General features: G+C 34.6%; 4 protein-coding genes and 1 pseudogene across 4 annotated transcripts; 2 read left to right on the forward strand and 3 right to left on the reverse strand.

Moving 5' to 3' along the window:
* Positions 1 to 529: 529 nt before the first annotated feature.
* Positions 530 to 2,319, reverse strand: TUFB1 (elongation factor Tu). The gene has a single exon (NM_001360332.1). The coding sequence runs from the start codon at positions 2,254 to 2,256 to the stop codon at positions 817 to 819; it is 1,440 nt and encodes a 479-aa protein (NP_001347261.1). The 5' UTR covers positions 2,257 to 2,319; the 3' UTR covers positions 530 to 816.
* Positions 2,320 to 10,665: 8,346 nt separating this feature from the next.
* On the forward strand, positions 10,666 to 12,280 carry LOC100779755 (uncharacterized). The gene has a single exon (XM_003525471.5). The coding sequence runs from the start codon at positions 10,874 to 10,876 to the stop codon at positions 11,852 to 11,854; it is 981 nt and encodes a 326-aa protein (XP_003525519.1). The 5' UTR covers positions 10,666 to 10,873; the 3' UTR covers positions 11,855 to 12,280.
* On the reverse strand, positions 13,321 to 19,215 carry LOC102669880 (uncharacterized; annotated as a pseudogene).
* Positions 23,427 to 24,776, forward strand: LOC100794996 (high-affinity nitrate transporter 3.1). The gene is made up of 2 exons (XM_003525542.5): positions 23,427 to 23,781; positions 24,082 to 24,776. The coding sequence occupies exons 1-2, from the start codon at positions 23,649 to 23,651 to the stop codon at positions 24,573 to 24,575; spliced, it is 627 nt and encodes a 208-aa protein (XP_003525590.1). The 5' UTR covers positions 23,427 to 23,648; the 3' UTR covers positions 24,576 to 24,776.
* Positions 24,777 to 25,254: 478 nt separating this feature from the next.
* Positions 25,255 to 27,803, reverse strand: LOC100780293 (manganese-dependent ADP-ribose/CDP-alcohol diphosphatase). Its single transcript, XM_003525472.5, has 2 exons — positions 27,556 to 27,803; positions 25,255 to 26,659 (listed from the first exon to the last, which is right to left on the reverse strand). Exon 2 carries the CDS (start codon positions 26,629 to 26,631, stop codon positions 25,657 to 25,659), a length of 975 nt encoding a protein of 324 aa, XP_003525520.1. The 5' UTR covers positions 26,632 to 26,659; positions 27,556 to 27,803; the 3' UTR covers positions 25,255 to 25,656.
* Positions 27,804 to 27,940: the final 137 nt, after the last annotated feature.

Consider the following 27,940-nt stretch of genomic DNA (forward strand, 5'->3'; position numbering starts at 1 on the left):
GATAATATGGTCTCCTATTTTCACCTCTGAGTTAGATACCCTCCTACTTTTGTTGAACTTACATTCCATATACTCCGATTTGTCTCTGCTTAGACGAAAGCCATGTGTTTCCAGAGCTCGTCTCCAAGTTACATTATTTCTACATATCTAATGACAAAAAGAGGGGTAACCACATTAGTGTAATAGTTGCATTATTGTAGATTATAAGAAAGATTGCTGGGTCTGGATTAATGGTAAGGAAAAGGGGACAACAATGGAAGGGAAAAGTGTGCCAAATCCCTTTTTGGAAGAATTCAAATAGGGGATTCCTGCTCAAACCCACCAAAACCTTTCCCATTGCATTGGGGGCTAAATAGGGGAAAGAGTGTAGTTTAGTTTAACTAAAATAAGAGAAAATAACTTAATATTCCCTTTGCTTCAACTCCTAAACAAGGGGTAAGGAGTTCCCCTCATACATCCAAACAAAGGAAGTGACTCACCCTCCACCCAAACATAGCATGACTGTAATATAGAGAAAACACAGTTCAGCTTTGTAAGACAAATTTCATAATTTCAGGCAAGCAGAAATTTATGGAATCTTGCTCTCAAGTTCTAACAGATGAATCATAACAATAAAAAAGATGGAAGTTAAACAAGCCATAGGAAACTCATTGTCCAACTCAACTAAACATCATCTAGAAACCTACAAAATATAACAAAATAGCAGCAGTTGTGTAAAATGACAAAACTCAATTGCACAAGCCCATCGTCGATGATAGATACTCTGCTAACAGTGTAAGAGTCAAGTAGTTGGGATACCAATCTCACAACAACTTACTACTCAATGATGGATTGGATAACACCAGCTCCAACAGTTTTGCCTCCTTCTCTAATAGCAAACCTCATTCCTTGTTCACAAGCCACAGGCACAATAAGTTCAACCACCAGCTTAACACGGTCGCCCGGCATAACCATCTTGGACTCTTCATCCTTGTCATTCATAATTTCAGTTACCTTGCCAGTAACATCGGTAGTCCTCATGTAGAACTGAGGCCGGTAGCCGGAAAAGAAGGGAGAGTGCCTCCCACCCTCTTCCTTCTTCAAGACATACACAATTGCAGAAAACTTGGTGTGAGGAGTAATGGTTCCAGGCTTAGCCAAAACCATCCCTCTCTGAATATCAGTTTTCTGAATACCCCTAAGCAACAAGCCCACATTGTCCCCAGCCAAAGCCTCATCCAGAATCTTCTGAAACATTTCCACCCCAGTCACAGTGGTGTTCCTAGTCTCCTTCACACCAACAATATCAACAGTCTCTCCAACCCTAATAGTACCTCTCTCAACCCTTCCGGTGGCGACGGTTCCACGACCGGTGATGGTGAAAACATCCTCAATGGCCAGCAAAAAGGGAAGTTCAGTTTGGCGCTGAGGGATGGGAATGTAGTCATCCACAGCTTCCATGAGCTCGTAAATTTTATCAACCCATTGGTTTTCGCCGCGCTTGATGGCAGGGTTGGCCATCAAAGCTTCCAAAGACAGCAAAGCGGAACCGGAGATAATCGGAACATCGTCTCCGGGGAACTCGTACTTGGAAAGAAGCTCCCGGACCTCCAATTCTACTAACTGAAGAAGCTCCTCGTCATCAACCTGGTCCTGTTTGTTGAGGAAGACGACAATGTTGGGAACGCCGACTTGTTTGGCCAAAAGAATGTGTTCTTTGGTTTGGGGCATTGGGCCGTCGGCGCCGGAGACGACGAGGATGGCGCCGTCCATCTGGGCAGCGCCGGTGATCATGTTCTTGACGTAGTCGGCGTGGCCGGGGCAGTCGACGTGGGCGTAGTGGCGGTTCTCGGTCTCGTACTCGACGGTGGCGGTGTTGATGGTGATGCCGCGGGCGCGCTCCTCGGGGGCGGCGTCGATCTCGTCGTATTTTTTAGGGGCACTATTGCCGAGGGAGGCGAGGGCCATGGTGAGGGCGGCGGTGAGGGTGGTCTTACCGTGGTCGACGTGGCCGATGGTGCCGATGTTGACGTGGGGCTTCTTGCGCTCGAACTTGCCGCGGGCGGCGCGGACGGTGAAGGAGCGGCGGCGGGTGGTGGTGTTGGCAGCGGCGAGGTGGAGGATTGTGGTGGGGTGGATGAAGGAAGAGGAGAGGTGTGTGGCGGAGGGTTTGTGGGTTTTAAGGAAGAGATAATTGGAGGAGGGTGAAGGAGAGAAGTGGACATGAGGAGGGTATGCGAGCTTTGAGGTTGTTGCTGCTGCCCAAGAAATTGCCATTGGAAAGTGAGGTTTTTGGTTTGGTGTATGAGACTGAGAAGAGGATAGTGTTCAAGGGTTTGGGAATGCGGTGGACAAAACAGCTCCTCTTGTTAAGTTTTATCCTTTTCTGCCTTCAACTTCACTAGTTTAATAAAATTTAACTAATGAGAGATTGTGATAAAAAAGAGAGTGTTAAATAGTGTGTTTCTAGCTTTTTCAATTTTGGTTAAATAAATTTAGTATTTTTTTTTCTTTCGGATTGTATTTCATTATATGATTTTGACACAATTCAATTAATTGTATTTAAAAAAAAATACTGTAATTTTAAGGCAATCAATCATGTGTTATAATTAATTCTTTATGTCCTTTAATATAAAAAAGATTAAATTATACTTTTAATCCTTTAAAAAAAATGAAAAAAGTCATGAGCAGCTTACTTAGCAAATCGCCCACGGAGAACCTTGAGGCACATACGCTTTTCAACCATCAACCTCAACAATATGAGCAGCTTACTTAGCAAATCGCTTATCACTTACATTGGAGGTGGCGAACGAGGGATCCTCTATATATATATGCCCAATCTACTCTAGCACATTCCTAGGTAGTTGAATGCATAACTAAGGGCTAGCTGTGATAAAGTTAAAAAAGTAAGAGATGGCGTCCAAAGACTATTTTTATTTGTGTGCCTTATACAACGTATAAACGACACCATTTAATTGCAGCTTATCTAGCATTGACCTTGTCAACACTTTGTCAGGGTCCCTAAGAACTTTCTATCTACAAGCACAAGGTGACCTTTCAACATAAAAGTTAGTTGCCCACCTCGCAAGGTCGTTAGGGCCAATGGTCGAAAAAATACTTGTATATTCATGCTTGTTAAACAATTAACAAAGTTAACTTTTGTAAAACAAAATACCTCAAAGCCAAAGAAAATCAGAAGCAAACTTTGTACCTATAGCAAAGTCATGTATCCTCCGAATTGCATAATATGATTCAGGCTAACCATGCTTAGTGGATCGTACAAGAAAGCCAACGTAGAGGTACCCTTTGCATAATTGTTGCATCTCTGAAGATAATCTAAACGAGGACGTGTGTGGAAATCTTGTTGATAAAGATTGTGCAGTCCACCAAATTAAAAGATAAGTTTTCGCTCATTGTTAGCTGCCACATAGGAATCATGTATCTCCTGCGGCTAATAGAATATCATGCCTCCTGGTGATTGACTTTGAGCTCGTTCACCAAGATACCAATCACCTCTTTATGAGTTGACTGCTTGTGGTGACATAGTGCACCAATTGTATATAGGTAAGTGCAGCAGAGGTGAGACATCATCTAAAGTGATGATTATCCCCTCTACTAGAAGGTGAAAGAGAGTTGTCTGCTTGTTTTGACACAGCGCACCCGTTATATATATTAGGGATAAAATTATTTTAAGAGTAATTTTTTTAAATTTATTTTTCATTTTTATTATATTTTTTTAAAATTTAATGGTTGTAATAAGTAACTAATATTAATCATTATTTGAAGAAAATAAATGATAAGGATAACAAATAAATCTAAAATAATTACTCTTAAAATAACTTGATGTTTTTTTTCATTATATATATATATATATATATATATATATATATATATATATATATATATATATATATATATATATATATATATATATTATTAGCTGAAAAAAAAGTGTTCCTCTATGAGAGAGGCCAACCTTGTCACCTCCACGAATGTCTTCACCTTTAAGTGCTAAGGCAGGGCCGCGGGGGTAATTAAGATCTAACCCCCATGACTTACTAGCTTAATCTCTTTGTGGGGTTATCCTTTTTCATGTGTGGGGCAATATAGTCTGCATAAAACCTCAACATAGACAACTCCACATGATCTCTTGGATATATAGGAAGGTTCAACATGCTCATGGCTCAACAAGCTCAGTAGGCTTAGGAACAACAATTAGCTCTTGCAGTGTGCGAGTAAGCACTACCACTTCCACTTCTCTTGTTTTCTCTTATCTCTAACCGAAAATAGTGTGTGGTACTCATAGAGGCCTATATGCACCTACCACATAGTGTCATTAGTGTCTCTCTTAGGCTGAGAACTCCTAAACCATCTACAACCAAGATATAACACAGTGGCATATTAGTTGTACTTGAAAGTTCAATAACAGGTAATGTTTAATAAAAAAATTAATCAAAATAATAAGAGTTTACAATATTGATTTTGATGCACAACAAAAACACGTTTTTGTTATGCATCTAAACTAGACACACAAGGGAAACAAAAAACACATTTCGGTTGTACATCTAACCCATATACATAATAGAAACACGTTTTTGTTGCATTTACCAACACACACAAAATGAAAGTTGTAAAATGAAGCTTACTTGCAAAACACAATATTAGTAAGGGAGAGGGACTGTGAAACAGAAGGGGATTGACAACAATTGTAGGTGAAGGAAAACAGATGCGACAATTGCAGAGGAGGGAAATGGAGAAAAAGGATATGATCAGAAAGAGAAAGTGGGAGATGGAAGGAGGGTGAAGGGGATATGAAGAGGTTTTAAGAAAGGGTAGGGAAAGAAAAAAGGTGGGCAATTTAGTCTTTTCAATTTGCTTTTTAAAAGATAGGGTGTGAACTTTAGTAGTAACGGATGTGAGAATAACACAATCTTATTCTTTGTTGGGTCAACAATGCAATAAGACACGAGCCACAACCCAAAGAGAGAAACAAAGACTCCAGGCCCAATAGTACACACAAATCTAACAGCCGTAACAGGTAAACATAGCCAATACTCAAAAGCTTTTTATTTATTATTTTTTATCAACACATTTAAAATATTTAATAACTCGTATTCCAGGCTTCCAGCAAAACTTTTCTTGGGTTTCCTTGTTTACTTGCCTCGGGGCCTTCTAAGAGTTGTCCAATTGTTCCAATTGGCTATTAAAGACCGTCTTGAACTCCCAATGAACGAAAGAAGTTGAAGCTTAGAAAATTCCAGAGATGAATTAGCAAATAGAATGATTTATTTGTATAGATTTTCTAAGAAATTTTAGGGCAAAACAAATGACAGAGATTAACTAAAAAAATCATAATTTAGCTTCTAGTGTATTTTAGTTTTGAAACTTCAAGAGAAAATTATAAATTTTGTTATTGTTTGACAAAATTGAAGTGACCAAGAGTCTAAAACACACACTTTGGAAATATTTATGGATCGTATGTTTTAAAGTCTTATAACTAAAGTATGCATCATCACAAATTAGATTTTCCCTTGTAAAGTCATCTTAATGCATGATAGGTCATTTAGGAGAAGAAAGGGAATGAGAAATTGGGAAATAATATTTAGCAAGAGAACAGCTAAATATGAGCTATTTTTTATAATAAAAATATATTAAAATATCTTTAAAAATATTTATTTAACAGTTATTTTTTACTTAAATGATAAGAATTGATATTTTTATTATTTATGACTTGCAGATGTGAAAAGAATAGATCAAAAGAGAAAAAGATCAAGAAAATATCAAAAAGAAAGATTTTTAGCACCAGGCTCAAGTCCACTTCAGCCGCTATAGATAGAGAGACAGAACACGGAGTCTAAGACCACGACAGAACCCCTCTACCAGGGTTTTTGTTCTTTCCAGGCGATCGAAAAATAAAGAAATAGTGAATTTATTCAAGATAATTATATACTTACAAAATACCGTCTCAATTCATCCTATTTCATCATATCCGGGATGTGATGTGGTTCCAAAGGGTGAACTGAACAATTCCAATAAGATTTCATTCTTGAACAAAAATCCATTTTAGGGTTTATTTCATCTATTCCATGACCGGAACAGTGGGAGATACACGTTACACCACGATTTTGAATCAGAAGAGATATTTCAAGAAATGGCATATCTTCTTTCACCCCTTTTGTTTCATCCGTGCTTATACCCCATTTAGTGTAAAATCCTCAATGGTCATGAGTGGCTAAACCCTTAGTTAGGACCTAACAGGCCTAAAAAGTCAAGCGATATATGATGTACTTCTCATATTTATCAATGCAAAATGAGTCTTTTCCATGTTTTTTCTATTCTATGATATTTTCTATTTTATCTTACATTCTCATATTTACATTCTTTTAGGGGTAAGACAATCGAAAGAGGATAACTTCTAATAAAGGTTTAAAGAAAGTATGCATGAATCAGTTTTAGGGGTTAGACACTCGGGAGAGGGTCACTTCTAATAAAACAACAAGAAAAGATTTCATAAGAACATCATTGTTAGACATAGAACGATAGTTTTATGCTCATGCATTCATGCAAACATCTAGAATTCATGCTTCATGCATTTTATTTGTCGAGTCTTTTCGAAGGGACTTAAGAGATAGATAAATAAAATAGGCTTATCATCGTGAGGAATTAGGAGCAAATAAATGAATAAATGTGGGTAGAATAGATCCAATTGCATTGACAAAGAAAAATCATATACATCCTAAACAAACAAGGCAAGTTAGATCCCAACATTATCATATCTTGAATTTTTTTTATCTTAATCTTTTATCTTTCTCATCTTTCACTTTTCTTATCTTATCTTTTTTCTTTATCTTCTATTTTTATCTTTAAGTCTTTTATCTTTTCTTTTAAACTTTCACCTTATCTTTTATTTTTCTTTATCTGTTATTTTAAATTTATTATCTCTTACTTGTAAATTGAGTTTACATTAATCTAAGTACAAATAAATTTGGTGCATTTATCGACGAGTTAACAAGAACATTATATATATTTTCCAAATAATTGCATCTTATTATAAACACGAACTTCCTTTGTATATTTTTCATTATTATGATGCCATCTTTAACTAAACTCCCCGCAAAGAAGTGACCGAGATTAGCTGGTGTTATGGAAGTTTTGGTAGAGGAAGCACGCTTCATGCGCCTAAACTCAAGACATGGTGTGTGGTGTTGCAGTGTTGCATGTGTGCTTTTTTCACTTGTGTTGAAGAATGGCCTGATGAAGTGAGCCCTGAGCAGACCAGGCTGGACACACAAATTCGAGACATGGGGCGTGGCCCATAACATCAAGGGACCATTGACGGCTGGCAAACCTTGCTTTACAGTTTACAGTGTTGCAGATATTGTGGGCATGTTTGCAGATGCTGGAGCAAGGTTTCAAGAGAAAATCACTATCATTCTTCAATCCTCATATTGGTCATACCTACTTAATAAATTAATTAGCAAAATATGTATTATCTTTTCTTTTTCAATTTAGTTTTATTTTAATTTTATGTAACTTTTAGGGACTAAGGATGGAGTGCCAGTGTAAGGAGTGGAGACTCAACATGTAACCTGTTGTATGCGAGACTGTCTTTCTATACTCGTTCAATCCTATTTTATTTTAGTTTTATGATATGGAAGATATCTTTTATGATATTGAAACTTACAGAAACTGATTCATATTTCTAAAATAAGGTCACAAACTAACTTTAAATTATGTCTAAATGATTTGTTAACTAATATGTTATTAGTTGACAAGTTTTTTGCAATCAAATGCAGTTTCTAGTTTCTACCCTTGTTCTACCTTATGTTTTGAAGGAGTGGAAGATTTCTTTAACTTGGGTAGGTGAGTTGAAGACTAGTTTCTTTGATAACCAAAACATATATTCTTTAGTTTAGCTGAACTAAGTAAATGCGTTCTCTTATATATATATATATATATATATATATATATATATATATAAAAGAGAACAAAATAATCATGATCAAACAACTTGTGTTTCGTCTAACAATTTTTTTTGTGAAAGGATTTTCTAAAATTAATTGAAACATTATTTTTTAAATATCATTTTATAACCTGCTTTCACAATTTTTTTTATCAGCCAAAAAACCTGCTTTCATAATAAAGAGGTAAAAACTTTACCAGTGAAAGATCATGGTTAATATTGTGAATTAATGATGTTACAATTTCTTATTTAGTAGTATAACGTATAGTGAATTAAATTTGATTGTAAAAAATAACAATGGTTAAGGTTAGAATGGTAAAACTAGTAAAGCACACTTAATGATATAGGTAAGCATTATTAATAACGACGGAAAAATCAGTACCATGGGAAATCTTAATTATGTCTATCTCACAACGGTTTGGTTAATAGAGATAGATCATCATTCTTTTTCATTACTAATTCAACCTGTTTTTTAGCATATTAATTCAAATATGCCGTTCTAAGGCCTAATCATAGGCTACTGATAGTTATATACTAACTTACTTTAGGGGACCACATTTACAATGATTCACATCTAATCGTTACTATTGTTTTCTTAATTTTCCCTTCATCCAAAACAAATTATTAGATCAATCAATCTTTTTAAAGTTCATTTCTTACCATAAGAATAGAACAAAAATAAGTCATTTCATTTTTATAATTTTTTTTATTCATCTTCATCATATTTTTTTGTCATTATTATATGAAATATCTACTAATTCTGTTGATTATTTATCTTTATTAGATTCTTATTGATCTTTAATTAATTCTTTCTAATTATATTTTTTCATTCATAAGACTTAAATTTTAAATTTCACTTAAAAAAATTAAGTCTAATTTCATTCGAACTTCATTTGAACCAACATGTTTATTTATCTTCATTATATTAATCATCTTATTTTATATATATTATTACTTTAAAATCTATATCTTATTAATAAAAAATATTATTTGAAATAAAATTTCTCAAAACTTAAATGATAAATGCAACGTAAAGAAGCCTATTTACATTTACATTCACATGACAAGTTATTGACCATCAATGGTTAGCCCTCAATCTTGACATCACTGAACAGCATCAAATTGAAAAATTTTGAGATATGATAAACATATATCTCATTTTCGAAAATTTTGGTATGGTTTTCAACTTATTTATGGTCCAATATTAAATATTTTCAACAATTTTTTATTGAAAAATTATCATATGATTCAGTATCAATGCATGTTTATGGTTTCAATTAATATCAACGTGACATGTGACTAAGTTTTTAATTCACGAAAAATTATGAATGAAAAAGAGAAAAATAAAAAAAAACTAAGTGATTTTTTTTATCATTCTGAAAGATAAGTGAAAATAAGATAGAAGAAAAAGTAAATATTTGTTTATAATTATTCAAAACTTTTACTGTGCACTATTTTGTTTGTGTTTTTCTTTTGAGTAATGTTACTGCACAATAATGTAAATTAAGATTAGATGCTCATTACTTATTATGTGTGGCTAGCTATCTTTTTCTTTTGGGGAGAGCTAGCTATCTTTTTTTTTTCCTTCTTTTGGGCGAGTATTGAGTGTAAGCTGTTAGGTCTGAAGCAGTTGGAAAGTTTTGAACCCTCGGGAAAAAAATAAAAATATAAAGCAGTTGGGACCTTATCCAATTACATGTGGACAGTACAGGTTGCTAAATTACCTAAAACCATTATAAAGTTAAAATGCAATTACTACAATGAAACTCTTATTGGCTATTTCATCTTTCACTTTTAGTTTTACCCCTGCATTACTAGGGTAAAACTTACAAAGGTAAATTCATTCTGCAAAATTTGAGAGTTGCTGACTAGAAAAACACCGAAGCCTCTTTGTCACGAAGCAAAGTTATGCTGAAGTATAGCTACAAGACCAGATCTGCAATTTCAATGTAGATTCCTCAGACTTTTTCTGCAGCTATATGCAGTCCTTAGATTCCCTCTCTCACCCTTCTTTGATGTAAACAGTTTGGATAAAAATTTAAAAAAAAAAAATCAGAGTCCACAAGCCTTGTAATAGAACTATAAATTTATAGATTATTAATGGTTTAACTGTGAAGTTAAATAAAATAAAAAATATGTTTGATTACAAAAATGAAATATTAATTTCTCCTTTAGTTTGTAAGGACTTCGTTTTAATGAAAATTTTCATGTTGAAGAGGGTATTAATATTAATATAGCCTGAAAATTGCAAACTTAATTAAAACGTCACATGCAAGAATAATGTGAAGATCCTTTCAAACAAGGAAGAAATATGATGGCTCCTTACATTGGAAAACTAACCCTCACAACTACAGTTGTTCTTTTGACCGGTTTATTTTTTACCTTATCATAGTCCCATGTCATGTGGTGTTATGAATAGATGACTCCCAAGTTCGTAAAAATCTACACACCAAATTTGATGAAAAAATACTACTAGCTGGGTCCTCTGCATCTAACTGTGCCTGGAAGTAAGCACTTTTGAATATAGTAAAACTTTAACAACTTTGGATTCGAAAAAGTCTGTATAGGCTCAACTTTGAACTTAAAAAGGTAAACATTAACCAAAATAAATAAATAAATAATAATAATAATAAAGGAGGTGACAAGTAAGTGAGAGAGAGCTGCAGAATATATAAAAAGGGTTGTTCTTCACTCACTCTCAGTCACAGCCAGTCTATATACCAGTTTGGAAATATTCTCTCTAAATCCAATTAATGCTGCCATTCACATTTAACACCTCTGGCAGCATCTAGCATTCATTCATTGAGCTTGTGACTAAGTTTTTTTAAGCCTTTCACTCTTTTCATATATTTTCTCTAGTTTTCATCTTCTGATCTATCTAACTTCACCAGATTGTGCACTTAAAAGTTCATCACTTTATCATCAAGAACGATGCAAGACTCAATTGGGATTCCTGCTTGCTTTTCTTCTTCAGCAGAGAAGCAGCATAGCCATGATGATCATGGAGCTGTGACCCGTTCGGGTCAGAGCGTGTACATGTCAGTGTATAGAACAAAGGTTGCTGATCACTGCCGTTTGATCACCATCACATGGTGCAAAAACCTCTTGCTTCATGGGCTTTCGGTGTCAGTGGAAGGTCCAGAAGGAGAAGAACAGTACACCTGCAAGGTCGAGCTGAAGCCATGGTACTTTTGGAGAAAACAAGGTTCCAAGCGCTTCATAGTAGATGGCAAAGCCGTTGACATTTTCTGGGACCTTAAAGCTGCAAAATTTAACGGCGAGACAGAACCAACCTCGGAGTATTATGTGGCAGTGGTTTGTGATGAAGAGGTTGTGCTGCTTCTCGGTGATCTAAAGAAAGAGGCATACAGAAGGACGGGGTGCAGACCAGCACTCATTGACCCCATTTTGGTTTCAAAGAAAGAACACATTTTTGGGAAGAAGAAGTTCTCCACTAGAGCCAAGTTTCACGAGAAGGGTAGGTGGCATGAGATTTCAATTGAGTGCAAGAACAAGGGGAATTATAATGTGGATTCTCTAGGTGGGGTTCATCCAGAGATGGAGATAAGGATTGATGGGCACTTGGTGATTCATGTGAAGCACTTGCAATGGAAGTTTAGAGGCAACGAGTCAATTCATCTCAGCAAAATGAGAGTAGAGGTATATTGGGATGTTCATGATTGGCTTTTTAGTCCTGGTTTAAAGCATGCTTTGTTCATTTTTAAGCCAATTTTGTCATCTAGTACTACTACTACCACCACTACTTCTATGTCATATTCGTCACCTTCATTATCATCCTCATCACCTCCACTATCTAATGATCAGACAAGGAATTCTGGATCAGTGGAGGGATTTAGTGTTAGTGGGTCATCAGAGTTTTGCTTGTTTCTCTATGCTTGGAAAGTTGAATGAAGGGACCATGTAATGTAACCTTAATGGTATATCATCATCATCAACACCGGCAAAATAAGGTTGAAAATGGACTAAGTGATGGAATGGTGAAGATGCAGATTGAGATTGGGTTTGGATTGAGAAAGCGAGTGGGACCAAACAGTGGCTTTGGGAGTTAGTTACAGCTGGGGTTGAGCAAATGCGCATAAGTGTGGACAAGACAGATTGTATCACATTCACAATCACACACATGCCCAATAATGCCTCCATCTAGAGGCATCTACGTCTACATCTACATTTTACCCACATTGGAAAATGCTCTTTCTTGATCCCATCTTGGTCTTGTAGCTGTATATGTTTCTTCCAAAATCTATATATCAACCAAAGGTAAATGTTACCTAAATTTTGTATCACAATATATATATATATATAGGCACAAGATTACTAGACTGAATGTTTAATTTGCCCATAAAAGTTATTTTCATGCATGTGGCGGAAAATGATATACCCCGGAAAGGAAGGATGGGTGTTTGGAGATGATGTGGAAACAAGAGTGCAATAATCGATGTATGTGCACCTCACCCATATTAATACACATGATTCTCTTTCTAGTAGTTGGATTATCTGTATCATCCTCATCATTCTTGTTTAGTTGCCTAAGTCCATTAATCTATTCGTTGTTGATCCAGAAACTCTATAAAGATTATAATACAAATAGCCAGGTAGGTGAAGCATTGAAGAAAATTAGAATCGATACACATTTGTTAAGACCCAAATATATGGTTCTGTTTTTGGTCCGAGGTTAGTATTTTTATATTCATTTATGTTCTTGTACCCCGTTGGGATTATACGCCCATATGAGGGGGATATTATTAGTTAGTAGAGAAGCCTGTAGAAAAGCCATTATTATAATTGAATTCAGTGCTACGTGCAGAGTAATAGTTTTTTAAAAAAAAAATATACAAAACGATGCATGTAGCAAAAACTCTATTAAAATGACGGCAGCAATTGTTGCAATATAAAAATAAAAAAAAAGTAGATTTGTTCTTTGGGGTCAAAAGAAATGAGGAAGTGAACTACAAAATTCGTCTTTTTCGGGAAGCAGTTGAAATTGTTTTGACCAAGGAGATTATTAATTAACGTCAACGTCAAAAACAATGATAACTAGGTCACACTGAAAGATTCAGAAGTATGCGGCCAGAGGACTTGGCTGATTTAACGAAGTAAAATAATAGGTAGGCCCAGATGTAACATGTTATTGCTTAGCACATTGGTAATAATTTAACCGGCAAAGTGACAAGCATAAATTTATGGCAATCTCGTGAGATTCTTTAAGTTTTTGTTCAGAATCAATATGGAAGGAGGCTAATATGGCTTCTGGCTATAAAAACCATTTTTTATTATATAAAAACCGGTTCTTATGATTAAAAAAATATTTTGTGAGATAATACACGAGATTTGTTTTAAGTTCTTAGATAATTGTGTCATTATAGAGTAGGAAATTGTTAATACATTTTTTAAATCTGATATGACAAGGTGAAATTCACTATAATGATGCTCTTTGCGAGACACTTATATCTTCAAGAATATAATGTGTCTATTAAGCATCAAGGAAAAAAAGAGAAAATCTCTGAGGATTCCTAATTTGTGTATTTTGGTTTGAATTTTGCAAAGAATAAGTTGCCAATGGCATACATGGAGGAGATATATTCATTTTGAACCAAAACCAAACCACCTTGCCAAGAAGAACTTGTTTTTCCCACGAGAGGCCTCCTTTTCTGCATGTTGTGGAGCTGGTGCTAGAGAAGGAGATAGCAAAGGTGGCGTAACAAGTTTGACTGCAAGAATAATTGTTGATGTCATCACATTCATACATGGAACGAGGTCATTTACTGAGAATATATGTTTACTATTAACTAACGGAACTTTATTTATCAAATCACGAGTCACGAGTTCAAAATATGTAAACATTACTAAAAAGCCATAATGGGAATAACAGGAATATAAGGAAAGAGACTGAAATGCAACCTGGATTTGGCGAAACCTTGCTAGCTTTAGAACTTTTTGTGTCGAAGGAATTTGTCTTTGAATTTGACATGGTGGGTTCACGATCAGATATAGAGTTTGACTTTCTCTCACGAACTTTATGCTCCGTATTTCCTTCACTATTTTGTTCACCTATAATTACCAAGAATAAAATAAATAATCTAAACTGTTGGGAGAATATTGTAAAATATCAGTAGCATTTCAACCAGATATCATAAATGCAAGATGTCATGGAGCCTATTAACCATATTATAATGTTCAAACTATAGAAAAATGCTAATATTATCTTAACAGAGTAGTTACTCTACTGCCTCTGTAATGCATTTAATATTGCAGTTCTGTTTACAAAATAATTGACGTTCCATATCCATGCTGATATGATACATATACAATAATTCTATTCTTACATCTATGTGTTTATCTCTTTTTATCATATTATTTTTTACATTTCAGAATTTTCTCTTTTCTTACTTTTTTTTCCCTTTCTCTCTCTAGTGTTAGATTTATTATACAAGTTGTTGTATAAGTATCATTTCTCCTAATAAAATGGTTTGTTCAAATTAATCCTTTTGTGATTGAAAAGTAGGAGATGGAAAAGTATTACTTAGTTGGCATAAACATTTGAAAAAAAATAAAAATTGGACAACCCCGGCTTTTCGTATAACATTCCATAAAAATTCTTTAGTTGAAAGAAACCCGTTTTAATCATAGTATACATCAAGGAAAAATATGCTATATTGAGAGTGGACTGGACATTATTGAAAATTGAAAAGAAATGGCCACATTCTTGATTCATTTGGCCTGTCAAATTCATCACTTAGTCTTTTATCCAACAACTTCAAGATAATACCAATCAGAAGAGTTTAGTCTTAGTACCATAAAGAAAAAGAATAGACAATAGAGCATTGTCCAATGCACTTACCACTAAAGATTTCTGGTCACAATGAAGTTTCGAAGATTCATGTATTTTGCAATTTCATTAACAAGGTTACGGGAAAGATTAAAAGGAATGTGGCCACGGCCTCAGAGGACCAAGGTCATGGTTCATGCATTTTGGAATTTAAAAAAGTACCCAACAATATGTATAAAAATCTCAGAATAGATACTTACTTTCAACATGAGGCTTCCCGTAGTTATGGTTCAAAGCTTCAACAAAAGAAGCAGTTTTTTGGTCTTGCATCACTTCAAGGAACAAAAAAAAACTTCATTGAACTTAATAATAATCAATAAATTCACAATAACTCAATTTCAATATGGAGAAATATGAACTCACATTGATCAAATAATGCATATCTGTAATTTGGGGCTGAGCCAACCAATAACAACTGGACTGCCTCTGCATCCCTTGTCATAGATATTGCTGCAGATGCTTTTAGGTTCTGTGTGTCTAACAGAATACCAGCAAGCTACAAAATAAATACAAGTATTGAGCGACCAAAGTCACTTAAAACCAGTTTTCTATAATTTTCAGAAGCATCTTTTGATGTGGGGGAGTAATAAAGTAAATTAATAGCACCAAAAATTTGTCTAAAAACAAAGGTCATTATAAATTTACCAATAGTTTCTTCAGCATATAGTTTTGTAGTAAATCATAGGCATCCTCACAGTAATTATCAGTAACAACTGTGCATTGTGATCCAACCTTGAAAAACAAAAGAACACATCAAATTAATTATAAAATTCATCTCAGCACATTGCCTTGGGATCAAACTTGTTTTTAAAATTAATTTTCAGATTCATCAATAATTGATAATCCAACCTCGCCAGTAGTGTTCAAGACATCTTGTCCAACCACGAGGACGCTCAGTTGGCCAGTCATCAAAAGGCTTTCCATGTCCACCTGCAAACAAATTCAGTGTCAGATCAGCAAACTAAGCAAAACACATCAAGCCTGAGCCTACTATTCATACATAGTGTCCTCCAAACATCTTCATCAGAATTGATCACAAAGAGATAATTTCAGTGTTGTCAAATCAAAACAATTATCAAATCATATATCAGATAACCAATAAACAAAAACAGGAGGCCTGCATTTACTTCATGTGGAGGCATATAAATTGTTTCCATCTGAAACTTAAAATCTAAAACTATAAAACATCTATTAATTCATCACACATTGTCAAAGTCTTGTCTATGTGAGAAGTTGTTTCTATAATTAATTTTAAGTTTCATTCTCTATAGAAAAAACTGTAAGTTTTTGTCCTTATAGCATTTTTTAGGGATTTATCACTATTAGAAAGTTCTTGTAGCAATTTTATACCACCAGAAAGTCTTCTTTGATTAAGCAAGATGGATCAAAACTTAAGAAGAAATGTATGTGTAGGAACTAAAACTTACAGTTTTCTAAAGACTAAAACATAAAACCAGGAAATGAATTTTTATTTTTGTACTTATTCTATACCTTGTTATAATTAAGTTGCAGGTTAAATATATAATTTAGTTCCTCTACTTGGTGTGTATTCTCAATTTGATCCCTCTAAATACAAACTTATTAAATTGGGTTTATACACGAAAACGTTATTGGTTTGGTTCCTATAGTCATATGCTGTTGGTTAACTCCCTTATTATTTTAAATTTGGTCCCTATTCATATATCACATTCTTAATTTGATCTTGTGTAGTACTATACATGCATTAAATTAAGAATAAACTATATGTATAAGGATGAAATTAAAAATAGTTAATAATTTAACTGTTCACCAAACTCATTTAATAAGCTTATAAGTTAAGTGAGTCTAGCCGAATTGGTTGGTTATGTCATATTTGCACAAGTTATTGTAAATTTTTTAACAATGTCTTTGATTCTTATTAATTAAAAAAAATTGTAGGGGGAGTGAGGGAGTAAATTATGGTTATATTTGATAAAATTAGCTGAAAATTGATAGCTGAAAGTTGAAAAATTAACTTATTAAATAATAATTATTTGGATAAAACTATTGGTTGAAATAGCTGCATAATATAAAATGACATAAAAATAAAAACAATAATTTATTTTAAAAAGATAATAAAAAAATTTAATAAATATATTAAGGATAAAAATGAAAAAAAATATAAAAAATTAGAAATTAGAAACTAATATTTTAAAAACATTATTTTAAGTAATATTTAAAAAACATTAAAAGTTATTAAAAATTTATTTATTGAACAATTAAATAAATTTTTCACATAATACAAAAAATTAACTAAAATTTCTTGCATAATATAGCCAATATGTGTAACCCCGTGTGACTTTTTTTCTTTTCATGCCAAAACTAGTAAATTAAAAGTCTGGTGAAATCTGAATCAATTTTAAACATTGAAAAAAGGCACCTCATCAATGAATAACAATGAATTGGCATCAAGACCAGCATGGTGAAAGAGCCACGCAGCCTGCTTCAGCTTCCACATGGAGCCTCGCTTCACATTCATCACAGGAACCACCACCACACGCTCGCTTCCACCGTCGTTCTCCTTCTGCCTATAACCTAAGAGCCACGCGTGGCAAATGGCAGCCACCATGGACGCCGTGCCTGCACCACCACACAAAACTCAATCAATCACTCTCCAAAGTTCTCACATCACAAAAAAAAAAAAAAGCTCTCAATTTTCACTAACTGTTGGAAGGCCCAGAAAGCACGATTTGCGCATTTGCAGCATGTAACTCTCCTCTCGAGATTTTCTGAAGCAAAATTCTCTGCTCTTTGAGGAACCCGTTGAGGCTAGCTTCCTCTCCCTTCGGAAAAGCATGCCTTGGCGCGATCCTCTCCCGCGAGCATGTCGAAGACGATATCGTTCTCCGGTGAGCGGACTCCACGAGGTTCCTCGGCGGCGAAAGAGGAGCAGAATCCGACGGAGAATTCTCCGGCGACGGCGTAGAAGTCTTGAAGGTTCGCCTCGAATTGGGAGGCTGGATCCCCTGCGGGTGAGGTGCAGCAGAGGGCTCGGTTTTGAAGCGGGACTTTCGAGGATGAGGCTGACGTGGAGGGAGAGAAGATTTAGGAGAATCAGGAGGAGAAGGAGATGGTTGTGTGTTGCTATTGTTATTGGTCGGTTTGAGGATGTTGGCGAACCAGTTGTGCACCGCCGTTGCAGGGGATCCGTCCCCATCTGATGAAGGCTGAGCGAAAGTGTCGGATTTGTTACGTGTGTGTTTTGCTGTTTTCGACAGTATCTCATCACTGATCCCTTCCATTGCTCTGTATCTGCTTCATTCACATTATCATCACTATCATACTATACTACATAGTACACATCAAAACATAGTAACAACTATCAAACCAGCTTGCATGATATTGATGAGACATGTTGATTTTTCGAAAATAAATTATATACCAACTCATTCTTCAATTCGCAACACAGTTTAGTATGAAATGCATCATTGTGAGCACACATAGTATACATCAAATCATAGTAACAACTATCAAAACAACTTGCATGATATTGATGGGACATGTTAATTTTTCAGAAAGAGTTTGTATACAATCTCATATACCAACTTCAATTAGCAACAAATTAAATTCAATATAATTGTCACATAATCATATTAATTTTTTAAGCATGTGATATGAGACTCGATCATCTAATATAAAAAAATGTGCATTAAGATAAAATAATTTTTAAAATGAATCTTTAGTACCTCTTGTTCTCAGCAAGGAAATATTCCATCAAAACTTGTTCTTCAATATGAAACTTATAATTATAACTAAGTTATGTACTAATTTAATTTTACTAATATACCTTCGGGCAGACCTAGTTCTAGAGAGAGCGTCTCTTCGGTCGGAGGAGGAGGGAAGGGGTGAGGGTGGTTGTGTAGCTCCGAACCTTGGGGACCCTAAAGGGCGAGCCGGCGAGTCACAGCGTGAAGGAGAGGAAGCGACGATTTGTCGTGCCTCTCGTAACCATTCTTGTGTCAACCTTGCACTGTTGCTTCTAGTGCTGTCGTCGAACCCTTCATCGTCGTAGTCGTCGTCGTGCACACCTGTACTACCTGTGAGGTCGTAGGTTTTGTGGTCCATGTCTGCTGCCCCGAAAAACATGTCGTTCATGAAGTCGGTGAGGTCCGGTGCGGGTTTCTCCCTACGCCGTGTCTCTGCCATCCTTTTTTGTAGGCTTAGAGAGCCTTTGGTTTCTCTGCCCAACCTTCGCTCCATTTTTTCTGAGTCACCCACAACTCGTGCAACCTAAGAATTAACTATGAGGAGAATAAAAGGTGGCTTAATTCTGGTAGCTAGGGTTGGGGTGTGGGGTGTTAAATTTTAAAAAGATTGGTAGAAACATAGTAGATACATAGAAAGCATCATCGGTCTGACTGCGGATGCCAAGAATTGGCCGGCGTAGAGCCTGTCTTGTACTCGCCATGTTTTGTCGTCGTATTAAGAATGTTCTTTCTATATTTTATTCTTATGGATTAAAGAATGTTCTTCTATATTTTTATTCTATGCAAGTTCCATGCCATGGTAACGCTGAGACATTGTTAGTTATTGACTTATTGGATGACTGTAACTCATGAATTTGCATGAATAATCCAATAACGAACAAAACTTTTAGGAAAAGCCAGTGTTAGTAGACTCATCAAATCGGTTATTAAGAGATTGGAGTAAAAAAAATTCATTCTTCATGGTGACTTTTACGGTGGACAAAATGAAACGCCAGCTAGCTAGCTCCACCAAATCCGAGAGTTGAAGGCTTACTTGTCAAGATATGGAGGGGATCCTACTTGATTATGAATTAGTCAAGACATCTGTAAACGGATCATTGTTGCTTAGTTTTGTCCCCTATTGTTGCTTAGTCAAGATATCTGTTTAAAACTCTAAGGAAGATTTAAATCTACATCAAACACTAATTTTTTCTTTGATAAAGATAAAATTAATGAAGTCTTCCTCTTTTGTATTCATTGAATCTTCAACCATCTCCAAATCTATAGAGTCTTGAATTACTTTTGAAGATATAGAGTCTTCACAGTATTGTGTATCAACATAATGCTAACAATCTCTAAATGTATGGAGTCTTGAACTTTTTTTTGAAACTATAAAGTATCCTTCACCTTGTGAATCCAAAAAATCTTCATCATCTTGTGTATCAAAAGAATCTTTAAGAATTAAATCCAAAGAGTCTTCTACTACTTCTCAAACGGTCTTTAGCATTCTTCATCATCAAAACTATTCAACTTTTTATTGAAAAAGCGCCACTATTTGTTTAGTTTTGAAAATACTCAAATTATATATAAGTTGAAGTCACTTGTTCTCCTCTTATTATCCAAAAGTGGAAAGTTGTTGGAGTACTCTTGTGAATAAATGCGTAAGTAAACATCACTGCTTGAAGAATTAAAAGTGGCTTTGAACGAAGAGAGAAATGGCTTGGGAAAGACACATTCCGAAAATTGAGAAGAATATTATTAATGCATGGAGTAATATAGGCTAAGGGTAATTTTGAAAAAAAAATACTTAATGCAAAATTGATGTTGTAAAACGACATATAATTTGAAAGAAATTTTTTTCTCTAAAATATCATATAAACTAGAATGGAGAGTACACAGATTTATTTATTTTGCATTTATTCAGGAAAATTATCTATAAAAATCAAAATAGACTATCAAGAGAGTCTAATTTAGTTAATTGACAAGAGTGGATGAGTTATTGTAAGTTTCTTAACATTGTCATTGTAAGTTTTTTAACATTATCATTGATTCTTACAAATAAAAAAAATGACTATAACCTGAATCTGATTAGAAAAAAATGATAAAATAAAATCTTATGTGAAAATATCTTCTTTGGTAGTGTTTGATAAAATATTATTTGTGAAATATTTATAATTTATAATTATATTTTAATTTTTGCTAAATTATTAATTACGAGACAGGGACATGATCCTCTCCCATTCAAAAACAGGGGCGAGTGTCCAATTTACAAATTCTACCAATATCTATATAATTATAATTTACATATTAAATTTATTATTAAATATTAAATTAACTTTACTAAGGGCTAAGATTTCATTTAGTTTTGAAAAAAAAATTAGAGGATGTTTTTGCTGCTATGAAGCAAATGCCATCTATAATTTAAATTAATCAGCTAGTGTCCAATAAATATAACACAATTGTCCGCAAGGAAGGAAAATAGATAAAAAGCCACATTATAAGCATAAGTTAAAAGAAGAGTTGTTTTTATTTTCCTTTGAGAAATCGTTAAGATATACCTTAATGTTGTAAATTACTATCACAACACATGTATTTCAGAACATGCAATCTAGATATTAACTAGCTATAGAAGTGTTACAGATTGAGAAATCCGTAAGGATTGCATATATGTAAAGGTTTTGGATCACATGATTTGTAATGTTATTATGTCTCTTTTGGAATAAATAATTCAGAACACCTTACAAATTAGTTGTGACATTTTAGAACACCTATTTCGGAAGAGACACAATATATTACGGATGATATAATCCAAAACCTCCATAGAATTGCAAACTTTACAAGTTTTCTAATCCGTAACACATCCGGTAAAATATTTAGATTGTTTGTTGCGATAAATTTTGGATCAAGTAATCCAAAATGTAAAATTTTCATTTTGAATTACATGTGTGGTGATTTACAGGCTCTGTTGTTGATCCTTTCTATTGAAACAATGATTGAATGACGGAAGAGGAGGAAGAAGAAGAAGGGTTCAAAGAGAGGAAGGATGATGTTAACGAGTGAGGGATATTTTGGAAGTTAAGGTTTATTTTAAAGTTAAAGGGGGTGAAAAATGATATTTAGAGGATGTAAGAAGAAGAGGCCTAAAACTTTTTGTTATAACCCACTTACGCACTCTAAAGGCCAGCTTTTCAATGATTTTTATGTCAATTTGTCAGACAAAACAAGGTTTTAGGCCTTTAATATTTCCATGAAAAAACCCAATGGACCGAAAAGGATAGGATTAACACAAACCCAATAATAATCAACATCGAAAATTATTTAGCCGTTAGACCCCTTTATGGCTGTTGCTTCCTACATCTCCAAATTGCTCCCTGCACCTCTTTTTTGGCTTCTGGAATAGCCAATCCGAAAAGTAAAATTGCATTCTGGAATACTTCTTCTTTTCGGCTTTCAAAATGACTAATCAAGGTTAAAAAAAAACATTCTAAAAGAGTGCAAAAAGTAAGTTGAGAGTACAGGAAGCAAAACCCCCTTTATTTGCTATCCTAAAGCCCAAAGGGGTTTTTATTGCCATTTTTTTATTATGAGATGAATGAAGCGGATTCCTATAGGCAAAAGGAGAAAAAGGCTGCTTTTGTTTTCAATTTGTTATTAGGTTCGGGACTTGTAGTACGGAAAGTACGGTACGAACAAGAAAATGAATAATTTTCATTCAAACATAATGTCAAAGAATATAGTTTAACTTTTTGAACACATTTTTATTATCCTACATGCAATAAATGACTCAAAAATAATTTTTTTAATTAAGAAATAATTTCATCTAATATTTTTAAACAATTTTTTCTATTTTGAACTACTTAATCTATGTATCTGGTAAATAAGATATAAAAACCTAAATTCTTGTTTAGGTATTAGACTGCGATGGCTTTTCCGTAACTGTATAGCTCTTGCACACGTCTGCATTCCCATTACGTACTTCTTGTTTGCTTGCCCCTTCTGAGACACAAGGGGACAAAACAAATTATTAAAGATATAAACTTTGATCTACATTACATTCTCTTGGGAAGGGAGGAATAGGATCTCAATAATATATTTCCATTTGGATTTGGACGAGGTCAAGATTCTTATTAGACAATTATAGAGTCCTATAATATTAAATGCTAAATTTACTTTATTGTGTTCTGATATACTTCAATATCTGGTTTTTAAAAGTGTCAAACTCTTAAGTTTATTTTAATTTTATTTAACTATGTAAATTTATTCAAAATCTGTATACAGAAAACTTTTGTATCCAATTTAAATTTGTATGTAAATGTCTTTTTCATTAAAAATGTTATATCGTTTATATATATGTGATCTAGTTTATGTTATGGAGACAAAAGATACTGAAGCATGCAAAAAAAAACTCACGATTGATTTCGTGATATAATAATTAATGCTCAACAATAAAGAGCGATTGGAAATCACAACGGAAATATTTGTTAGCGGACCAATGTTCAACAAAAAACAGTGATACAACATAAAATTAAACCGTGCAATTTCCTTTAAGATTTCAGGCATGCCATTAATATCTTTCGTTTTTATAAAAATGGAACTGAACCTAGTTGGGAACTTGGGACAAACCTGTAATACTATATTCGTAGTTTTCATATGTAATGCATTATATGTACTTGCGTGTGTTCATCAATTATCATAAACTCCAAGCACTTGGGGAGAAGAAGAAAAAATAGAAAAACAATAACAAAGTCAACCAATAAAAAACTATACTAAATTTTGCAAATGGCCAACTACAACCGTCTAAACCTACTCCATCTGTACAATCATCACCCGGTGCTGCTTCTCAACAAAGACTGGCCTTTCAAATTGCTCAAGGGATATCTTGCTTCTGCTATTATCTTTATGCTTTATAGTTTGGGCCTTTTTGACTTGTGATGGTTAATTGCTATTTCTCAAAATTCAATTTGTTTTGATTTTCTATTATTTTATGGAATTGGGCTTTATATAAAGGCTTTAAAGTCAGTGCATCCCCACTCAGATTCTTAGAGTATCAATCACTCCAATTCCAATTGGCTGTTCTATCAAGTCTCAACTCTCCCCCCACTCTTTCACTTTTCTATCAAAAGGGCTTGTTGGAGTTGAAAACTGAGAACAAAACATGGCAGCACAAGGGCTTGTGGTAGTAGCATCACTTCTAATTTTCTGTTTAGCTGGAAGTTGCTATGGGAAGGTTCACTTCTCTACCTTGAAAAGAACCCTTGATGTCACCGCTTCCCCCAAGCAGGGACAAGGTAAGTAAAATCATCCCTTCTTCTAACTAGTCAAATTCTACTATAAATAACTAATGCTCTCCCAATCAACAAGAAATTTTTGCACCATGTAATTGGTTCATGCGAATTAAAACACACAAGGATGAATCAATTAGTTCTGAGTTCTAATTAATTGTAGTTAGTTTTAATTATAGACGATTAGACCTTGATCTATTATGTTTATCAAGAAAAATTGCACAAGTTGTACGCAGTCCATGAAATGTATCATTAAATTGATAAATTAAGTCCTTTTATGCTAAACACAATTAATTAATTATGCAGTTCTGGAGGCTGGATTGGACAAAATCACAGTGACATGGGCATTGAACAAGACCTTACCTGCGGGGACAGACTCTGCCTACAAAACCATAAAGCTGAAGCTATGCTACGCGCCCATTAGCCAAAAGGACCGCGCGTGGAGAAAGACAGAGGATGAGCTGAACAGGGACAAGACATGCCAGCACAAGATCGTGGCCAAACCCTACGACGCTTCCAACAAAACCGTGCAGAGGTACGAGTGGCTGGTCGAGCGCGACGTGCCCAAAGCCACGTACTTCGTACGCGCCTACGCGTTCGACTCCAACGACGCGGAAGTGGCTTACGGCCAGACCACCGACGGCAAGAAGAGCACCAACCTGTTCGAGATCAATGCGGTGAGTGGGCGCCACGCGTCCCTCGATATCTGCTCCATTTGCTTCAGTGTTTTCTCCGTCGTTTCCCTCTTTTTCTTCTTCTATATCGAGAAAAGAAAGGGAAAGGCTTCTTCCTCAAAGTGAGGTTATTGAATCACATCACACACGAGAAAAGCGTGGCAGGTTTACATTTCACGTCAATGTTGTCAAGCATGATCTCCCCCTCAAGCTGTAATATGAGGGAAAGGGCAGATATTTTTATGATTATTTTATTTTATGTATGTGATTCGGATATGACTAGCATACCATGAAAAGGTGCAAAATAATGATACATGTTCCAAACAATTTGATCCGTGTCATCACATCAAATGTCCTGCCTCCTTTAGAGAATGGTATAGAATTATCATAGTTAGTTCTCGTTAATCTTTACATAATATAAAGTGTTATTTATCTTTTTTCATAAATTGAAAACTTTTAACGTGTCATCTAAAAGGATTAATCATAATCATAAACACCTAATGATGCTAAATTGCCTAATAAATTATGGCTTCCAAATTTTTTATTGACCAAACATACTATTAGTTCATGAGTTACTTTTTACTTTTTAAGCTTGTAATGAATTGAATAACCTGTTATGAAAATAACTAAGTGCATGTTTGATTTGTAGTTAGAAATGGTGTGACGTGTATTTTAATATAAATTTAACGAATAAAATATAAAATAAACACAAAAACAAGGATTCTAATTTATTGACAAAATTACTTTTAGCTCAAACTTAATTTTGTAATGATTTTTCAAGTATGCTTTAGATTGACAATTCACATAGAAAGCAGTCAAATTTGCAGTAAGTGTTAATGATATAACTATTACAGTAAATTAAAGGGTATTCACTTGACCACAGCAAAGTTTTTCATTGAATGTATATCTCGAGAAAAGCATCCTAAAAGTTATATAAAAATAATCAAAATTTTCACATGTAAATCATTTCTGAGGAAGCCTCCAACGATTGTTAATGCTTGTTGCATCTTTATCTCTTCCGGAAGCAAGGGAAAAAGTCAAGTAGAAAGTGGTTGATTCATGAACTTGCATGTTAGCTAACTCCACTAAATAATTCCATCTTACACTTGAAGTTAATTCAATGTGGATTGGATTTGCACAAGGACCATAGTATTCTCTGGTATCAATAAACGAATAGGTATCTCACAAACATCAAGGCATCTTGTGATCACAAATCTGCTTTAGGATGAAAATACATGTCTGTAGTCTGCATTCTGTCAGTACCATAAAGTGATATTCTATCATCATAAACATCAACATATCCAAATGCATCCCTGCCAGGAGGACATTCCAGGGCAGCTTCAAGAACTCTATGGTGAACTCCATGGGAATCAATGGAGTATCCACCTTTGTGATCATGTCCAGATAGACAAAGCTTCACACAAGTGTATTTGTGTATCAAATTCATTACTTCAGCATAATTCCATAACAGTGCCTCCTTAGATGATGCACCAGGATCTAGAGGGAGATGGCAACACACCACCACCTTCTGTTTCAATTTTGTTGCTTCTTGAAGAACACTATTCAACCATTCCATTTGTTCCTTTCCAATAGCTCCATTGAACATAAGAAACCTTCTTTCAAGGCCCACCAAACCCGTTGGACTGTTCTTGTCTTCATTTGGATTCTTTTCCCTAAGGAATTTCAAGGCCTCGAATGTTTTTGGATGATCCTGAGGCCAGCCAATTGCACTTATGTCATAGCCATCAAGAACTACAAATCTATATTCAGGCACTGGTGAAAAATCATAGTAGGCATGGCTTTCAAAACTCTTGATCTTCAACAGTGGAAGTAACTTACTTCGAGGCAGATTGTAAAGGCAGTGATTGCCAATCAAATGATACACTGGTCCGTTGAACATCTCAAATTCATCCACAAGTTTCTTTACAGTGCTAAGAGATTGATCTTTTGGACAATATCCATCAACAATATCTCCAAAATTTATCACAAACTTGTGCCTCTTACTATTATTCCATTCTTTTACTGCTCTCTGTAACACAACAATGCTATGCCTGTAGTACCGTGGAACACCAAGGAATGATCTACCATCAGGAATGTCAGCATACTGCACATCAGATATCAATCCAAAAGAAAAGAGAGGCTCTTTCCCGTGTATAGCAGCTAGTCCGTTAGCAGAACCCATAGTGTATGTCTCTACTCTCCACAACCTCCTATTGGTCATACAGAATAAATAATGTCATCAAAATGGGATTTTCGATGTACAGTCTATGATAAAATAATGTGTATGCGTAATGCCAAATACAGAATTCATTTCACTTACAACTTATGAAACTTGTTTGCAATGATATCAATCTAACAACTTTATTATCCCAACATTGTAGTGATCAAAACAGGGGATAAACAAAATCAATGATCTCACCCTCTGAGTAAACTGGTCTATCATCTGTCCTAAAGTTTCAAATTTTATTTGTATTTGCTATTATTCAATATTCAGAAAATTCAGAGTCAAGGGAATAAACATGATTCCTCAACACTATATTTTCTCACTTCAATTTTTACATCTACCTTGTGCCTTTGTCTTTCTTTTCCATCCTATTGTCTATCAAATCTGTCACTTTCTCTCTCTTCTCTCAGAAGGTAAGGTGTATACAATCTAAGGAGATGTGAATAATCATTTTTAATGATTCCTTCTATAGCATATATAACAGCTAACCATCCTGTGGCCAAGTCCACCAGTTTCAGACAAGAGAAAATGCAATTTCAAATTCAGGCATAAAGTACAGATGCAACGTCAATAATCTGGTAAAAGTTACAGGACCATAGAAAAAATAAAATAAAAAAAGAAAGAAAGAGGAATCCTCTAAAACAGATCATAGTGATCAGTATATAGAAACTAAAAAAAAAAAAACAAATGCAGAAATTGTTCTTATTTGATCTAATTACATTACAGGTTCCAGATAGTTGCCTAAACAATAATATCTATATGAATGCAGCAAGCGATGCAACAGAACAGAACAGAACAGAAAAAACCTTAAATAAAAAGTGGTAAGTTTTGCAAAAAGCAAGCAAACAAATGCTTTAAGAAATAAAAACAATAGATACATACTTGTGATCGAAATGCGAAAAGTGAAAGAGCGGTACAATGTGTGTCTTTGAATGGTGAGAAAGAGGGGCAGAAGGAAAAATAACGTAGTAGAATAGAATGTAGAGATTTCGATTGCATTAAGGTTTGGAAGTGGGGAAGAAAGAAGATCGCAAGTCCTAACTCTCTGGGTCTGCCTGGGGTGTGCAGAGAGAAAGACCCAACCCAACAACGACTCGTGTTTTTGGGAATTGCGACGTTAATGTTAATGGCTTAATGTAATGCAATATTAAGGGCTAAAATTGTCGTTTCCTTCCAGTTGTCAGAAACAGAAACACGGGACTGCCACTGCTTCTTCTCTCTCACCTCATTCACGCCACTTGTCCTCCTAACACGTCCTTGACATCGC

This window comes from Glycine max, chromosome 5 (genome assembly GCF_000004515.6).
Source record: "Glycine max cultivar Williams 82 chromosome 5, Glycine_max_v4.0, whole genome shotgun sequence".
In the NCBI taxonomy this organism is placed as follows: domain Eukaryota; kingdom Viridiplantae; phylum Streptophyta; class Magnoliopsida; order Fabales; family Fabaceae; genus Glycine; species Glycine max.

Excerpts from the sequence above, each read along its gene's own strand:
- TUFB1 (NM_001360332.1), bottom strand. The coding sequence starts at position 2,256 with ATGGCAATTTCTTGGGCAGCAGCAACAACCTCAAAGCTCGCATACCCT.
- LOC100780293 (XM_003525472.5), bottom strand. The coding sequence starts at position 26,631 with ATGGGTTCTGCTAACGGACTAGCTGCTATACACGGGAAAGAGCCTCTC.
- LOC100779755 (XM_003525471.5), top strand. The coding sequence starts at position 10,874 with ATGCAAGACTCAATTGGGATTCCTGCTTGCTTTTCTTCTTCAGCAGAG.
- LOC100794996 (XM_003525542.5), top strand. The coding sequence starts at position 23,649 with ATGGCAGCACAAGGGCTTGTGGTAGTAGCATCACTTCTAATTTTCTGT. Across the intron at positions 23,782-24,081 it reads TTCCCCCAAGCAGGGACAAG|TTCTGGAGGCTGGATTGGAC; the intron begins GTAAGTAAAATC and ends TTAATTATGCAG.